A 15,323-nucleotide genomic window follows, 5' to 3' on the forward strand; every position below is an offset into this window, starting at 1 on the left:
CTGCTTTAAAATCTACAAATGCTGCGAATAGGTGGTGATTGTGGTGCGACGTGTATTTCTCAGCTAGGTGCTGTAGGATCAGGCAGTGATCCATTGTGGATCTCCCCTGTCTAAATCCTGCCTGTGCATCATCAAGAATCTTCGCTCTTTCTATCCATTCGCACAGTTTCTCGCTGAGGTGTTTAGCGTATAATTTACTTATTATATTCAGGAGGCTTATAGGTCTATAGTTGAAGGGATCGTCCCTCGAGCCTTTCTTGTAAATGGGAATAATGATGGAAGTCCCCCAGTCGTGTGGAATCTGTGCAGTTCTATCTATATATGTGAACAGAGAGGCTAGCAAGGGGGCCCACCAGTTCGCATTGGTTTTAAAAAGTTCCGCTGGTATACAGTCAATTCCGGGGGCTTTCCCGTTCTTTAGTTGGTCAATCAGCAGATGAGTCTCTGTTATTGAGACTGCTGGCCATGGCTGTATCTGATCTTCCGGTATGTCTAATGCATAGGACTCATCGCTAGATTCCTCGTAAAGATTATGGAAGTGTGTTTCCCAAGCTTTCATTGATATGCAGCAGGATAGTTGTGATAGGCCCCTATCCGGCTGTACAGCTACGATTCTCCAGAATAATGATGGGTTACTTGATTTGGAGGCCTCTATCAGTTGCTGCCATAATAACTTCATTGCGTATCTTTTCTTTTGTGTCAGGAGTTTTTTGTAGCTTCTTTTGGCTTCAAGCATCTTTTGTCTGTTATCCTCTGTTGGATTATCCTTATGGCAGATGAAGGAGTGGATCAATGATTTCTTGGAGGTTATACACTCGTGATCGAACCACTCCCTGGAAGCTTTCCTATGATGGGGAGACTTGGAATTCGGTTTTACAACAAACTCTTGAATTTTTTGTATAAGCATTTCATATGTTGTCATCATGTTCAGGGCGCTCTCCTCTGTTTCTAGGCACCCTTTCATAATTGCTTTTGAGAGACGGTAGCTCTCCTCAGATTTGTACCAATTAGATATCCGCTCGCTCACTTGTCCATTCCATCTGATTTTCTTGAGGCCTGTTCCAGGTGTTAGATCTGGTTGATATCTGTGTTGTGGTTTGGGCAGATCAAAGGGTAAATCGCACACGAGGGATAAAGGTAGGTGATCACTTTCAGCTCTTGCTGTAATGTTGAATTTTGATATCCTAGGGATCAGGTCCTGGGAAGCAATGCAATAATCTATCGTTGACAGTTTGTGTCCTGACCAATATGTATATTGACCAGGATAATCTCCTTGTATAGCCCCATTCAGTAAGTGTAGATTCTGTCTGTAGGCCATCTGTGCTAAATGTAGTCCTCCAATGTTGCATGTCTTATCGTAGGATGATCTTGTCATTAGGGGTGGGATAGTTTCCATTTCTGGAGGCCATTGGTGAAAATGTGCGTATAGGGCATTGTCGTTGGGGCCCACTCTTGCGTTTAGGTCACCAGCTAGTAGTATCATGGCTGACGGGTGTTGTCTCCTCCATTGCACCAAGTGGGCTTCCACTTCTTTCCATAGTTGTTCTACTTGTGCCTGCCGTCGACATGTAGGTAAGTATAAGTTTATGCATAGCAGTTTGCTTTGTCCAAAATCTAAAACTGCTGCTACAGACCATTCATCATTGGAGGGTAATTGGGTAATATTAGCTTGTATCTGCGTTGAGAACAGTAAGGCTAAGCCTCCTTTGGGTCTGCCCCCTCTTTGACTAGGTGTTGCTCTTTTTATACACGAGTGGTAATTATCCAGGTAGAGCTCGTCTATCGACCAGGTTTCCTGGATGAATAGGATGTCAAATTTAGTGAGGAAGTCCATTAGATTGGGATCTTTGCTTTTAGCTCCCCACCCTGCGATGTTCCACGTACAGGTGGTCAGCTTGTGATTTTTGATTGTCAGACATCTCAAGGGACAATCAAACTTAGGCTTCTGGCCAATTTGGAATTTATCATTCATTATGTCCCTTTTGGGGTGTATAGTGGGACATTTTGGCACGGTGTGTGCTTGGACATATTTTAGTGTCCCGGAGGGGCGTTCTTTCCTCGTGACCTTATTTCAGTCATCCGTGTGAATGGTGTCTAGGGCTCCTAGGTTGTCCACAAAGATTGAACCGTTCTTGCCTGGTGGTACCGCTATTTCAGCTTGATGTGTTATTGTTTTCTTTGCTATAGGTGGTTCCGTAGGTCCGAGTTCCTCTGGCGATAGGAATCGCCTTAGTGTCCACTCACTGTTGGATAAAGGTTTTGTGGTATAAGTTGCATAGTTAAATTCCCTGGTGACGGGTGTGGCTAGGAGTGTAATAGATTTCCTTATGGATGCTAATCTTTCAATTAGTGCGTCCTGAGCTTTATGTATTTGTTCAATAGTTGCTATGAAACGGTTTTCCTTCTCTATGCTGGAGCTTTCATCTGGTACGTGGTTTGGGGATAGGGTTTTTGGTCTTTTAGCCAGCTGGTTTGGGGCTTTATCTGCCTCTAGTTGAAGCATCTTACAGTTCTTGTCCATCATAGACATTGTCGGCTTTATTTTTATCTTATCAGTCTTGATTGTTTCGATGAGAGGAGTGGGAGTACCGGACACTTCGAATAGGCGAGTCACCTGCAATCCAACCCTTTGTAGCGTGTCCTTATTGTCTGAAACTAGTTTGGTTGTGTGCCAGTCTCTGAATGTTACCACAACTCTGTTTAGGTCCTTGTCTGATGGCAGAAATTTAACGTTAATGATGTTTTCTGCTGGGACGAGCCCTCTAACGGCTAATTCAGTTTTCTTGAGAATATAGATTCTCTGTTGTGCTGGGGAAAGGAGATCTTTGTGCATGTATACAGGTAGGATGATAAGTTTTTGTTTATTAAGAATTAGATTTCTGCGAGAGTATGTTGTTTTAGGAGTAGTTTCTTGCTTAGGGCTCGGGTTTTCCCTTGATTTTCCCGCGGTTCCATTTGGGAGCGCTAATTGCTCTGTTGAATTATGAAGCCTAGCCTTATGGAGTTCCTCTGTTGAATTGAAAAGCCCAGCCTTATGGAGGTTTTTATTTGGGCTTGGGCTTCGACTTTTATCAAGGGGTGGCAGAACTGGGTTAGCTGGGCTCGTTGAATTTGAATTCTCTAGTAGCTTAAATAGTCTTGTGAAGTTCGTTTTCTTTGTTCGAGATGGGAGCTTTGTCTTCCTTCCCATTTTTACGTTCTTGGGCTTCTTCTCTTTATTCCTGGGACACTTCCCCTTTAAGAGGGGTTTCTTAGGGTCTATTAAGTTTCCCTTCTGGTTTGCTTTGATCCTAGATGTTTTCCTTTTTTCCACCTCATGTCGGGTTTTATTTTCCTTAATGCTGTTATCGTTTGGTGTGCTAGAGAGAACTTTATATGAATGCAAGATGTCTATTCTCCTAGTTATTTCAGTCAGGGTGGTAAGTAGGCCCAAGCATTCTGAGAGGAAGTCTTTGATGTGTCCCAGTTCTCTGCCTATCTGCAACTTCTGTTCATTTAACAGATCATTATATAGCCCTGTTAGTGTGTAGGGGAGGCATTCCAAGTCCAGATATTGGGCTCTTGTGTCCTCCAGGTCCTCATTCGTGTGAAACCCCATCTTCTCCCCGGGCCTGGGTCTTTGGGAGGGGTCATCTGTCTTAGTTACTGGGTTTTCCTCTTGTGGCTCTTGTTCCTGCTCCAGCCCCGGTTGATTCACTGAGGTTTCATCTTCTATGGCAGCTTGTTTTATTTCCGTTGCCAGATTGACTCCCACCCCTTCTTCGTCTGTTTCCATAGGCTCCCCGTACCTGGTGCGGTCTATGGACCATTCGTGGGGGTATCGTTTGTCAGCATTATTTATTTTGTCTGTTTTCGGTTTAAAATATTGTGAGATTTTCACCTGCCTTCCTCTTGTAGAGGGTTCAGCCGCTTTGGTGAGGGGGATTCCCAGCTCTTTATAGCTCTGTCTTGTGAACACCATTCTCTAAGTTGGAAGCTTCCCTTATTGGGCACTTTATTGTAGAAATAAAGGTAGAGGTAAAGTTTGGAAAACCGGTATCCAGGCTGTTGGATCAGGGAGCCTCCCTACCTTTCCTTCTTTAAGCCTTAACTTGGGGCGGGAGGGTATTCATGGGGGAGTTCTTGGACTTATCTTATCGAAGTTAGGCTCAATGGAGTTCAGCGGTTTCCTCTGCTTCTTTAGCTGTATTTCAAGCCAATCCGTCGTCCGGGAGCTCCAAGGTTGTAAGTCAGTGTAGCAGTATCAGTAAACAGTGCGACGGTAAAACAATAAATAAACAATAAAACAATAAAAGACTAAACTAATTAAAACGAGGCGACGAGACAGACAGCCAATAGTCTTTAAAGTCCTTAAGGTGCAGTTTTGAGGTCTGGAAGAGGCTAAAACTAATAAAAACTAATAAAAACTAATAAAAACGCTTAGTTGAAGTCGGAGGCTCTAATTAGGCTGCTACCTCCGTCGCCGTCCCCCTCCCCCTATTAATATGCAGCTCGTAATCCTCCCACTCCGGATGTGGAGTTCACCCAAAAGCTTACTGAATATGCAGCTGTGGACATGAGGTTTGGCTAACATTTTATTTAAATTGCTGGAACCTGCCCTGGGACCTTAGGGTGAAGGGCAGGAAATAAGTAACAAAAACAGCAACAGAACATGGATGGGCCTTCATAGGTTGATGGGCTGCAGCCCCAGCCAGCATGATGAGATGATGGGGTCACATGTTCACCACCCCTTGTCTAGAGCACGTTGCAGAGGCAGTGGTAGAAACTGAGCAACAGCTGGAGCCCCAGCCCACGACTTTGTCTGGGCAATGCAGCACACAGCAGCTGGTGAACCATGCCTCCTGCCTCCTTCCCATCTTCCTCTCCAGAAATGTTCAGGGTGGTTAGTTCTATCTCAAGCTACCACATTCAAGAGAAAGAAAAAGAGAGGAGGGGGGAGCAAGAGAGCTTTAGGAGCACAGCAGTGGCAAGCAGCCCATCACTAAAAGGAGTTGACAAGGATGGAGAATTTGATCCCCTCATCCCCAGGGCAGCTGTTGATTAGGACCCAGTTCATCCCCCCTCCCCTCCCCCCCCCGCCACCAATACTCCCCGCCCCTGTCTTGAGAGAGAGAGAGAGAGAGAGAGAGAGAGAGAGAGAGAGAGTATTGATGTGGGGAATGACACATACTGTATCAGAGTCTTAGTGCAAGAGTAGCTGGTGCATGCTAAAGAACACAGGAGCCTTGCTGGGTTAGATCAGCATTTTGTTCCCAGAATGGCCAACCACATGCCCTTGGGAGTCCATAGGGACACGGGGACAAGAGCACTCTGTCCATCATGTTCCCCAGAAACTGGTAATCAAAAGCATGTGGTTTGTGATAATAGTGGCAAGAAATAGCCACTGATAAACATATCCTCCATGATTCTCAATGTCTACAGCTGTCCAAATTGACAGTCACCACTGTCTCCTTGTGGCTAGGATAATACACCCAAGTATATCTGATTTCGAGAGGAGTGACATTTCCCTGAGCCACCCCAAAGCAGCCACTACCGCTTCCCAAATGCCAGTGCTCAGGTGGTAAGAGTAAGCCAGAGTGGCATAGCCTGTGCAGCAGTGGCTGAGCACAGAAACAAGGAGAAAACTGGCTCTTGGGGCCAGAGGGGGCTGGCGCCTGCATCATGAGACTGGGCTTTCTGCCTCCCGTGCTGCCAATCGCAAGCGGACCCAGAGTCAAGCAGCGCAAAATCAGTTACAAGCAGTGCTGGCAAATTCTGGTTTCGTCTCCGTTCTCCTCTGCCGAGTTCTACAAGGGCCACGTTGAGACTAGGGAAGAGAAAAACGCAGAGAGCTAGAGTCACCACCTGGACTGGATTTGAGTCAGAAGGCAGGCAGGTGAGGTTGGTGGGGTAGTGCCTGGTTTGCCCTAAGGGACCAGCTGCCACTGCATGGAGCAGCTGCTGATCGTTGACAAGGGCAACTCCATTTACGTGCCTTCGAGGCACATGCACACTGCCGCAAAGCTGGAAGGGGCACTTGAAGGGGCAAAAATGTCCCCCCCAAGAGCACAAAAGCGGCAAAGTGGCATGGAAACAGCATCTCGACTCCCTCCCAGGAGCTTTGGCACCGACCTCTCAGGCCTGTGGAGAGTTGGAGCAAGGAGTTTTGCAGGGAGGCTGCTGGTTTTCAAAAGGCCTTTCCAAAGGGCTTCCGGAAGTTTAGAGGGTGTTTGCAGGCTTTTCCAATGCTGTCCCCAATATACGCAATTTCATTTAAACGCACGGTACCTCGGAACGCAACCCCCGTGTAAACGGGGCGTTGCCTGTACCTGATTTGAGCCCGCTACAAGAACATCTAGAGGATAGCAAACCAACTGTTACCTTTTCTAGGAAGCTGTCTTCTCCCTGAGATCAGAGGAGGAAGGCAAGAGCAAAAGACAACCAAGGGTGTTAATGGCACAGGCCCTGAGAAGAGAAAGAAACAGCCCGTTGGCTGAACAGTATCTGGGCAGATGGCAGGGAAATGCACACGGTTCAGTGGCCCTGCGAAAGGGCAGGTGGGAGGACCAGAACCTGGGATGACTCAGTCAAGGCAAACAAAGGGCATGAACAGCACACAGGAAGCGGATGCACAGCTACAGAAGCTGAAGCGGAATGCAGCGGAGGACCCCCAGCCCCCACATTTCTGAGTGGAAGAGCAGCTGTTTTTCAAGCAGGGAAGCAGAGTGGGAAGGGTAGACATCCAGCACAAGGCTTCCAAGGAGGTCCCGAAGCAGCTTGGTAGGTAGCTCCCACTGATGGTGAGGAAATAGTCCTTGCCAGGGTCAAGGTGAAGGACAAAGATAGCCTCAATCTTCTCTTCCTTGCTGACGTACACATCCAGGGAAATGTCCACCGTCTCACCTAAAACGGGAGGAGGTCAGGTAGATACACTCTTTGGCACAGCCAGGTTTGCTTGTCTGTAAATTAAAAGTGAAGACAGTGAAGAATTGAACAGAAGGACACAATGCGAGCCTGCTGGATCAGGCCAATGGCCCATCTAGTACAGCATCCTGTTCTCACAGGTGTATGGGGGAAACCTTAACTTCAAGAATTAGGAGAAGAAGCGACTCAGTCCCCCCCCCCCACTTTCCTCTCTAGTCCTCCAAAGCAGCAGCTGCACAGAAGATGGTGACAGGATACTGGAGGGTAAGAGAAAGTGATCCTAACAAAAGAATATAAAAAGGGAAAGGATTTTTGCGCCCCCAATGTAACTTTCTTTTTTAGTTTACATTTCATTGAGTTTTTAAAAGTTTGGCTAGTTGTATATGTTCCCCAAGATATTTTTGTGCCTCCACAACATAAAAATATGCATTGTTTTAAAAAAGTAATTTTTGGACGGACTGCTCTCACTGGTTCCCTGCGATGCCAAAAGGTGTTTGGGGACCCTCCAGCATTGTTTGGCTTCAATACATTTGTGTGTGTGTGTTTGTTTAAAGCTGGCCACACACACTTTTACACTTTGGGCTCCGCTGCTTTGACGTGTGGCCCTTGGAGGCTTGAGCATGGGGCAATGCAGCCCACAAATGTTAAGCCTCCCCTGCTCTACCAAACTCCCAAGGTTTGAGGGAGGAGGGTTGGGAAGAGGAGGAGAAAAGGAAGGCCTTCCCTAGATGACCCTTGGGGTCCCTTTCCAACTCTACAGTTCTCTGATTCCAGAGAGAGACGCGCTGGGCTCCAAGTATCCCTCGCAGGGCTCAGCGCAAAGCCATGGCTTCCAATACTGGCTGTCACTGAGCTTGGGGATAAAGGAGAAGTGGAGGGTGACCTGCCCGTTGTTTGTGATCTGGAACTTCTCCTTCTGCAGCTGCCGGAACTTCACATTCTCAAACGGAAACTGCAGAGCAAAAGGGGGGGGGGAGGAAAGAGAGTGCTTGCCTTCAGCAGAGGCAAGGAAACGTGCTCCAGGGGGAAGTTTGTCCTTGGCCCCGGGCTCTCATTTAGGGGACTGCACATGCAACAGGTCCACGTGGGGCTCTCCAGATATTGCTGCACTTGCCACTTGCCATGTTGGCTGGGGATGATGGGAGTTGTAGTCCAGCATCTGGAGGGCACCACGCTGGCTACCCCTGGAGTCTTTGCCTGCGAGGAAGAGGAAGAGGCTGCCGCTCAGTGGAAGGGCATCAGCCTTGCATGCAAAGGTCCCAGGTTCTATCCCCAGCATCTCCAGGTAGGGCTGGGAGAGATCCCCCGGAAATCCTGGGGAACCGCTCAAGACTGAGCTAGATGGGCCAAGGGCTTCTTTCCCCCCTGGTCTTTTTGCAGCAAACCCTCTTTAAGGGGTTGGAGAGGATCCTATTTGTCTTTACCTCCCTCCAGGGAGGGAAGGAATTCGTTCTCCATCCTGTCCATCAACTGAACAATATCCTCAAACACTTTCCGGTACCGTCGGTCAGCCACAACCTTCACCTATTGGGGGGGGGGGCAGAGCACATTTGTTGGAGCTATGGACTGAAAGGGGGGGCATGAGTTAAGAGCAGAAAGGCCTGATGCACCCCCCTGTTCCCAGCCCTGAAAGAGGCAAGTACTGTAACTCTGAGAGCTTCCCCAGGATGGCAGCGGCTGTGACTTCCAGAGCCAATGGGCTGAAGCCAAATGCTCCAAGCCAAGTACCACAGAAGCTCCATTGCATGAATGGAGCCAACGGTTAAGGTATACAGTTCATCCCATGTGGTCTGCCATGCCTGCAGGAGCAGCGTGTACTCAGAAGAGTGGAGAATGGAAGCCTAGGGATTTAACAGAGCCAAAACCTGCCCACTCCTTGCACCGGAAGTCATTGGCCAAGGAGGAGCTCTGTGGAAAGGGGCCTGGTTGTTGGTCAGGGCCTGCCCAGATTCAAGGAGGTGCCACATAGCAGGCAACTAAAAACCCTAGAGGGACCAGGAAGTGCTACATCTGCGACAGTGCACAGCACATGGCCAAAGAGTGTCCCCAGAGGCTCCAGAAGCACACTGCAGCCTCAGCAACAGTAAAGGGAACAGGTCAGCAGCCGAAACAGCTGCAGGGGGAAGAAGAAGCCTGGTTGGAAGGGGAAGGACTGGGGCCCAACCAGGCGAGTCAGTGAAGCAGTCCCCAGAGATTTTACAGCCCACAGACCCCCTCCCACCCAAACCAGTGGTGCAACTCACCGCATCGCTCCAGTTGCCCAATGGGCACACCCTGCAAGTACCAATAACCATTGACTCTGGGAGCAACGCAGACTTTGTAGGAGTGGACTTTATCAAGCAACATCGCATAGCACTCCTGCCAGCCACCATGCCCCTAAATGTCGTCACGGTCGATGGCAGGAAGCTACTGGGAGGAGAGGTGGTACAGCAAACACCACCGATGGTGATGCAAATTGGAAACCACCGCGAAGTCATCAGCTTCAACGTCACCCACCTGTCAGACACGCCCATAGTGTTGGGTATGAGTTGGCTGGATAAGCACAGCCCGGCATTAGCATGGTACCAGCGGCAATTGACCTTCTGCTCCTCCTACTGCGCAGAACACTGCATCCAGACCCGCCAGGAGGAGGAGGGGCAAGAGGATGAACCGCAGTTACACCTAGGCATGGTGCAAGCGGTACCCAACAAGTACAAGGAGTTTTTGGAGGTCTTCTGCGAGAGGGAAGCGGATAACCTGCCTCCCCACAGGCCTTACGACTGCAAGATTGACCTCCTGCCGGGAGCGACGCTGCCGACTGGGAAACTGTATTCCATGTCTGAAGACGAACTGCAAGAACTCAGGGAGTTCATAGATCACAACTTGAAGCGGGGGTTCATCCAAGAATCTAAAGCAGTGGGGGGCAGTCCCGTGTTTTTCGTGAAGAAGAAGGACACGCCCCAACGCAGGCTCATAGTTGATTATAGGATCATAAATTCCAAAACAAAGCCCGCAGCATTCCCCATGCCCAAGATCGACGACCTGCTCGCGACGGTGAGGAAGGGACGGATCTTCACCAAGTTGGATCTACGAGGGGCGTACAACCTTATACGCATGCGGGAGGGCGATGAGTGGAAAACAGCCATGTTTACACCTTTAGGCACCTATGAATATGGCGTAATGCCTTTTGGTCTGCAAAATGGCTCCCATACCTTCCAAGCTTTCATGCATCACGTGTTAGCGGGACTCCTCTACAAGAAGTGCGTCTGCTTCCTGGACGACATCCTGGTCTTCTCGGTATCGCAGGAGGCTCACGAGAGGGACGTCAAGGAGGTCCTGCAGAGGCTACGGGAGCACAGACTTTACGCCAAATTAGAGAAGTGCCAGTTCGACATGACGGAGGTGGATTTCCTGGGCTACAAGCTGTCCGACAAGGGACTCGCCATGGACAGCACCAAGGTCCGCGCGGTGTTGGACTGGAAGAGCCCGGGCAATCGGAAGGAGGTCCAGAAGTTCGTCGGCTTCGCCAACTTTTATCGCAAGTTCATCAAGGGGTTCGCGAAGGAGACGGCGGCCATCACGGACACCCTCAGCTCCAAGAAGAAGAAGTTCACCTGGACGGACCAGGCGGAGCAGTCCTTTCGGAGACTCAAGCGTCTCTTCGCGTCTGAAGAACAGCTGCTACATGTAAACCCCAGCAGACCAATGAGGGTTGAGACGGACGCCTCGGACAGAGCGGTGGGGGCCGTCCTGTTGCAGCAAGATCCGCAAGGGGAATGGAGACCGTGCGCATTATACTCCAGGAAACTCAGCAAGGCGGAACAGAAGTACACCATCTGGGACAGGGAGTTGCTGGCCATTCATGCAGCTTTCAAGGCGGGTCGGCACTTCCTCGTTGGAGCCAGGCACACAGTGCAAGTCCGCACGGACCATAAGAACCTGGAGTACTGGCGCACGGCGCGGTTCCTGAACCAGAGACACATTCGCTGGGTGGAGTTCTTTGCGGATTTCGATTTCTGGATAGAATACATCCCGGGAGACAACAACGTCATGGCGGATGCACTATCCAGGAAGCCGCAGTATCTCGAGGAAGCGTCGCCGGTGGCGGCCAAGCACATTTTCGCACCGAAAGCGTGGGCGTGCGCTTCAGCTGCCGTGGACCTGGACACGGTGCGTCGAGCGCTGCAGACGGATTCGTTCACGCAATCCAAGATGGAGGAGGTGCGAAAAGGCGCAGCGAAGGACGACGAGTTCCAAATACGAGACGGACTGCTCATCCGCAAAGGGGCTCTCTACGTACCCGGAGACGACCTCCGCGCGAAAGTCTTGCAGCAGTTACACGACGCGCCCAGCGCTGGGCACTTCGGCAAGGACAAGACGGCGGAATTAGTAACCAGAGACTTTTGGTGGCCCAAGGTGAGGGGAGAAGTCGCGGATTACGTCTCCAGGTGTGACACCTGCCAAAGGGCCAAGCCGGTACACAGGAAGCCGGCGGGTCTACTAGAACCCCTACAGACGCCGCTCGAACCGTGGGAGAGAGTGGCCCTGGACTTTGTCACAGATCTGCCCAGTTCGCGAGGCAAAACAGCGGTACTCGTGGTCGTAGACATGTTCACCAAGATGGCGCACTTTATTCCGTGTGCGAAGGTGGCCACAGCGGAACAGACCGCCAAGCTGTTCATAGACCACGTGTTCAAAGCTCACGGCTTGCCGCGGTCCATCCTGTCCGACCGGGGTCGCCAATTCGTCTCGAGCTTCTGGCAGAAGCTGCTGGGCATCCTGAACGTCAAGATCAACTTAGCGTCGGCACGACACCCGCAGACCAATGGGCAAGCGGAGAGGGTCAACACCATCATGCAGCAGTACCTGCGATGCTATGCCAATCAACAACCCTCGACCTGGGTGGACTACCTACCGCTGGCCGAGTTTGCCTACAACAACACGAAGCACGGGTCTACAGGAGTGACACCGTTCTTCGCCAATAATGGGCGGCATCCCAGAACTTTCCCGGGGTTAGAGACGAAGGGGGAGGGGGAGCCAAGGGGAGCAGAGCACTTAGCAGCAGAGTTACAGGAGGTCCACAAGCAACTCCGAAGGCAATTGGAACTGGCGAAACACGCCTACAAAGTGCAGGCAGACAAGCACAGGAGGGTCGGGGAGGACATCCAGGTGGGGGACTGGGTCTGGTTAGCTGCCCAGGCAGTGCCGGCCAGAACGCTAGCCAAGAGGAAGCTCAAACACAAGCAGCTGGGGCCTTACCAGGTCGTGGCGCAAATCAATCCAGTGGCCTTCCGGTTGACGCTCCCGGAGGGCTCCAGAATGCACCCAGTCTTTCATAGGTCAGTGCTCACACCCTACAGGGCACCCCACAGGTTTCAGGCGCCAGGGAACGCGCCAGACCCGCTTAACGAATCTCCGAAGAGGGAGGGGTCACGGAGGGCGACGCCACTCAACGAGGTCATGGAGATTTTGGACTCGAGGTGGGCGGAAGAGGGGGTGGAATACCTCCTCGCCAGGGAAGGTACCCCAGCCAGCGCCAACAGGTGGGTACCGTGCTATGCCGTGGAGGAGCACTATCTTAAAGATGAGTTCCATGCACTCTTCCCACACAGACCTATGCCGGCAGAGTATTTCGACGACTGGCTCTTCACACCCACACTGTCAGCCAGTACGTTCCAGGGTTTTTCATCAGCTGAAGAGACGACGCCGGAAACTAGCTCCCCGGAGGGGTCACTCTCGGGGTTTGCCACAGACCGCTCCTATTGGTGGGACACTCAACCGGAGGTGGGGTGGCGCAGGGAGCTGCTGCGGGGACCTTTGCAAGCAGTCTCACCAGAGGTACCCGGGGGAGGGGAGGACATGGACGTGTTGCGGGAGGATCCTGGATTCGAGCACATCAGCAGAGAGATGGAAGCAGAGGAAATCGACGTCGACGAGCCCGTTGCGGTTGGGCCGGATCCAGCGGACCGGCTACACACCAGGGGGGAAGAATGGTATCCCGCACTCACACCCACAGCACTGGAGCACCCGGAACCCACACCCGAAGAGGGGGAGGGGGGGAAGGGGGGGCTTCGAGGGGGGGATGGATGTCAGGGAATCAGGAGCAGGAGCAATGGGGAGAGAGGAATGGGAGAGCGAAGGGGAAGAATCCGAGGGCAACGTAGGGGAGTATGACAGTGGCCCGAGAGATTCCATGAGCTTCTCCAGTGAATCAGAAGATTCCCAGAAGGGGGCGCCGATGGTCAGGGCAAGGGGGGTCCCAGGGGGGACTCACCAGAAACAAGGAGCCAGAGGGGAACCCCAAAACAGCAGTGGAGGATCGGGACCAGTTTCCCCACCAGAGCGTAGTGGGGGGGAAGAGTCACATGTGTCAGGGCCAGCGTCTCCTCCAGAGAGGGAGTCAGGGCTGACCACGCCTCCATCGGAGAGTGGAGGAACGGAAGGGAGGTCAGTTGCAGCTAGCCCCCCCAAAGGGGGAAGCAGTGACAGCAGCAGTGAAACGGTCAGGAGGAAAGCTGCTGGCTGGGCGCGCGCGCCAAGTTCAAATGTGCAGGCGCGCGGGACAGCAGGAGACCCGGATGGGGAACCAGCTCCTAAAGCCCGCCGGAGGGAGGGAGACGGCTCTGGGGAATCAGCCTCAGAGGAGGCTAGAAGGGGTGAGACCCGGGCGGGCAGGCGGACCCAGAGGAGGAAAGAGCAGCGAAAAAGGTGGAGCAAGGCTAGAATCTTAAATTGGTGTCAAGGGGGAGGAGACTCAGACGGAGCATCAGCGGTCTGACAGTTGAGACGTAGAGCTGCGCGCTGCGGCTCTGGAAGTGAAACTGAACTTCAATAAAGACTTTTGTACTTAACAACGAAGCAGCGTTGGTCCTTTGTGAGCTGGGACCTAGGGTAGCTCTGACAGGAACAATTGGACTTAATTTGTTTACAGGAAACTCATGTGATAAGGCTTCACAGGAAAGTACTGATTAATAAAAGATTGGGTCAAGAGTTTATTTCATCGGACAAGGTTAAAAAGAGAGGAGTTGTTATTTATGCTAAAGAGAGCCTATCACCGAAATTTGTTTTTAAAGATGAACAAGGAAGATGGGGGGCAATTGAAATTCAATCACAAGGAGAAAAATTTTTGATTGTGCACCAAATGAGGGGAAATCTGATTTTTTTAGGAAATTGCAAGAGACATTGCTTGACTACATGGACTATAATATTATCCTGATGGGAGATATGAATGGAGTGGTATCTACAAATATGGATAAGTCGCAGAGACAAGTTGTAACTAAAGATGGCAGACTACCAAAAACCTTTTTTGAACTGACTGACAATATGGACTTGATTGACATTTGGAGATCCAAGAACCCCCTTGGAAGAGAGGGAACATTCTTCTCTGAAGCCAACATGACATGGACAAGAATTGACCAAATATGGATAACTAGAGGACTGGCACCTAAGATTCGAAAAGCGGAAATTTGCCCAAAAACCTGCTCCGACCACAATGCAGTGAAGATGGAGATGAAATTAACACCAATCGGTTCCTTCAGATGGAGGATGAATGACACCTTATTTAGAGATCAAGAGGTCACTAAGAAGGCCCAAAAAATCCTGAGAGACTATTTTGAGATAAATTTGAAGACTACGGTTGAAAAAAGAGTAATCTGGGACGCAAGCAAAGTGGTTATGAGAGGGTTTCTGATTCAACAGAATGCATTAAAGAAGAGAATACAAAATGAGAAAAAAGATAAAATCTTGGAAAAAATAAAAGAAGGAGAGAAGAAATTAAGAGCGAAACCAAAGTCGCAAGAGATTCTGAGAGAAATAAAATTATATCAAGTACAATACATGAAAATGATAAATCAGGAAGTTGAATGGAAAATTAAGCAGATGAGACAAAAGACATTTGAATCAGCTAATAAATGTGGGAAACTGCTAGCTTGGCAGATGAAAAAAAGACAAAAATTAAATACTATTACAAATCTGGATGTGGAAGGAAAGAATATACAGAATCCATTGGAGATTAGAAAGTGTTTCCAGAGATATTTTAAACAACTATATACACAAGGGCCACAGAAAGAGACTGATATAGACCAATTTTTAAGAACAAATGGATTACAAAAAATCTCTCAAGAAAATAAGATAATGTAAGGACCAAGCGGGCTTTCTGCCGGGAAGACACATATCTGATAACTTGAGGAATGTAATTGACATCTTGGAAAAGTTAGATGTGAACATAAATACTAAAGCTGTTTTGATATTTGTGGACGCGGAGAAAGCCTTTGACAACATTTCTTGGAGTTTTATGAAAAAGAACTTACAGGGTATGGGGGTAGGCCAAGGTTTTGAAAATGGTATAAGTGCAATATACTCTGAACAAAAGGCTAAATTAATTGTAAATAATGTGGTTACGGAACAATTTAAGATTGAAAAAGGGACACGACAAGGGTGCC

The 15,323-nt window shown here is 49.9% G+C and overlaps 1 protein-coding gene across 1 annotated transcript in view; it reads left to right on the plus strand.

The window, feature by feature from the left end:
* Positions 1 to 465: 465 nt before the first annotated feature.
* LOC310753816 (inositol polyphosphate 5-phosphatase OCRL-like) overlaps positions 466 to 15,323 on the plus strand; it is a gene marked incomplete at both ends in the record, with an annotated part of 73,813 nt that continues 58,955 nt past the window's right edge. Inside the window, 1 exon segment of the mRNA XM_083595150.1 lies at positions 466 to 486. Within this exon segment, the coding sequence (XP_083451276.1) occupies positions 466 to 486 (21 nt within the window).

Source organism: Podarcis filfolensis (genome assembly GCF_964270895.1).
Source record: "Podarcis filfolensis genome assembly, chromosome: W".
Lineage (NCBI taxonomy): Eukaryota > Metazoa > Chordata > Lepidosauria > Squamata > Lacertidae > Podarcis > Podarcis filfolensis.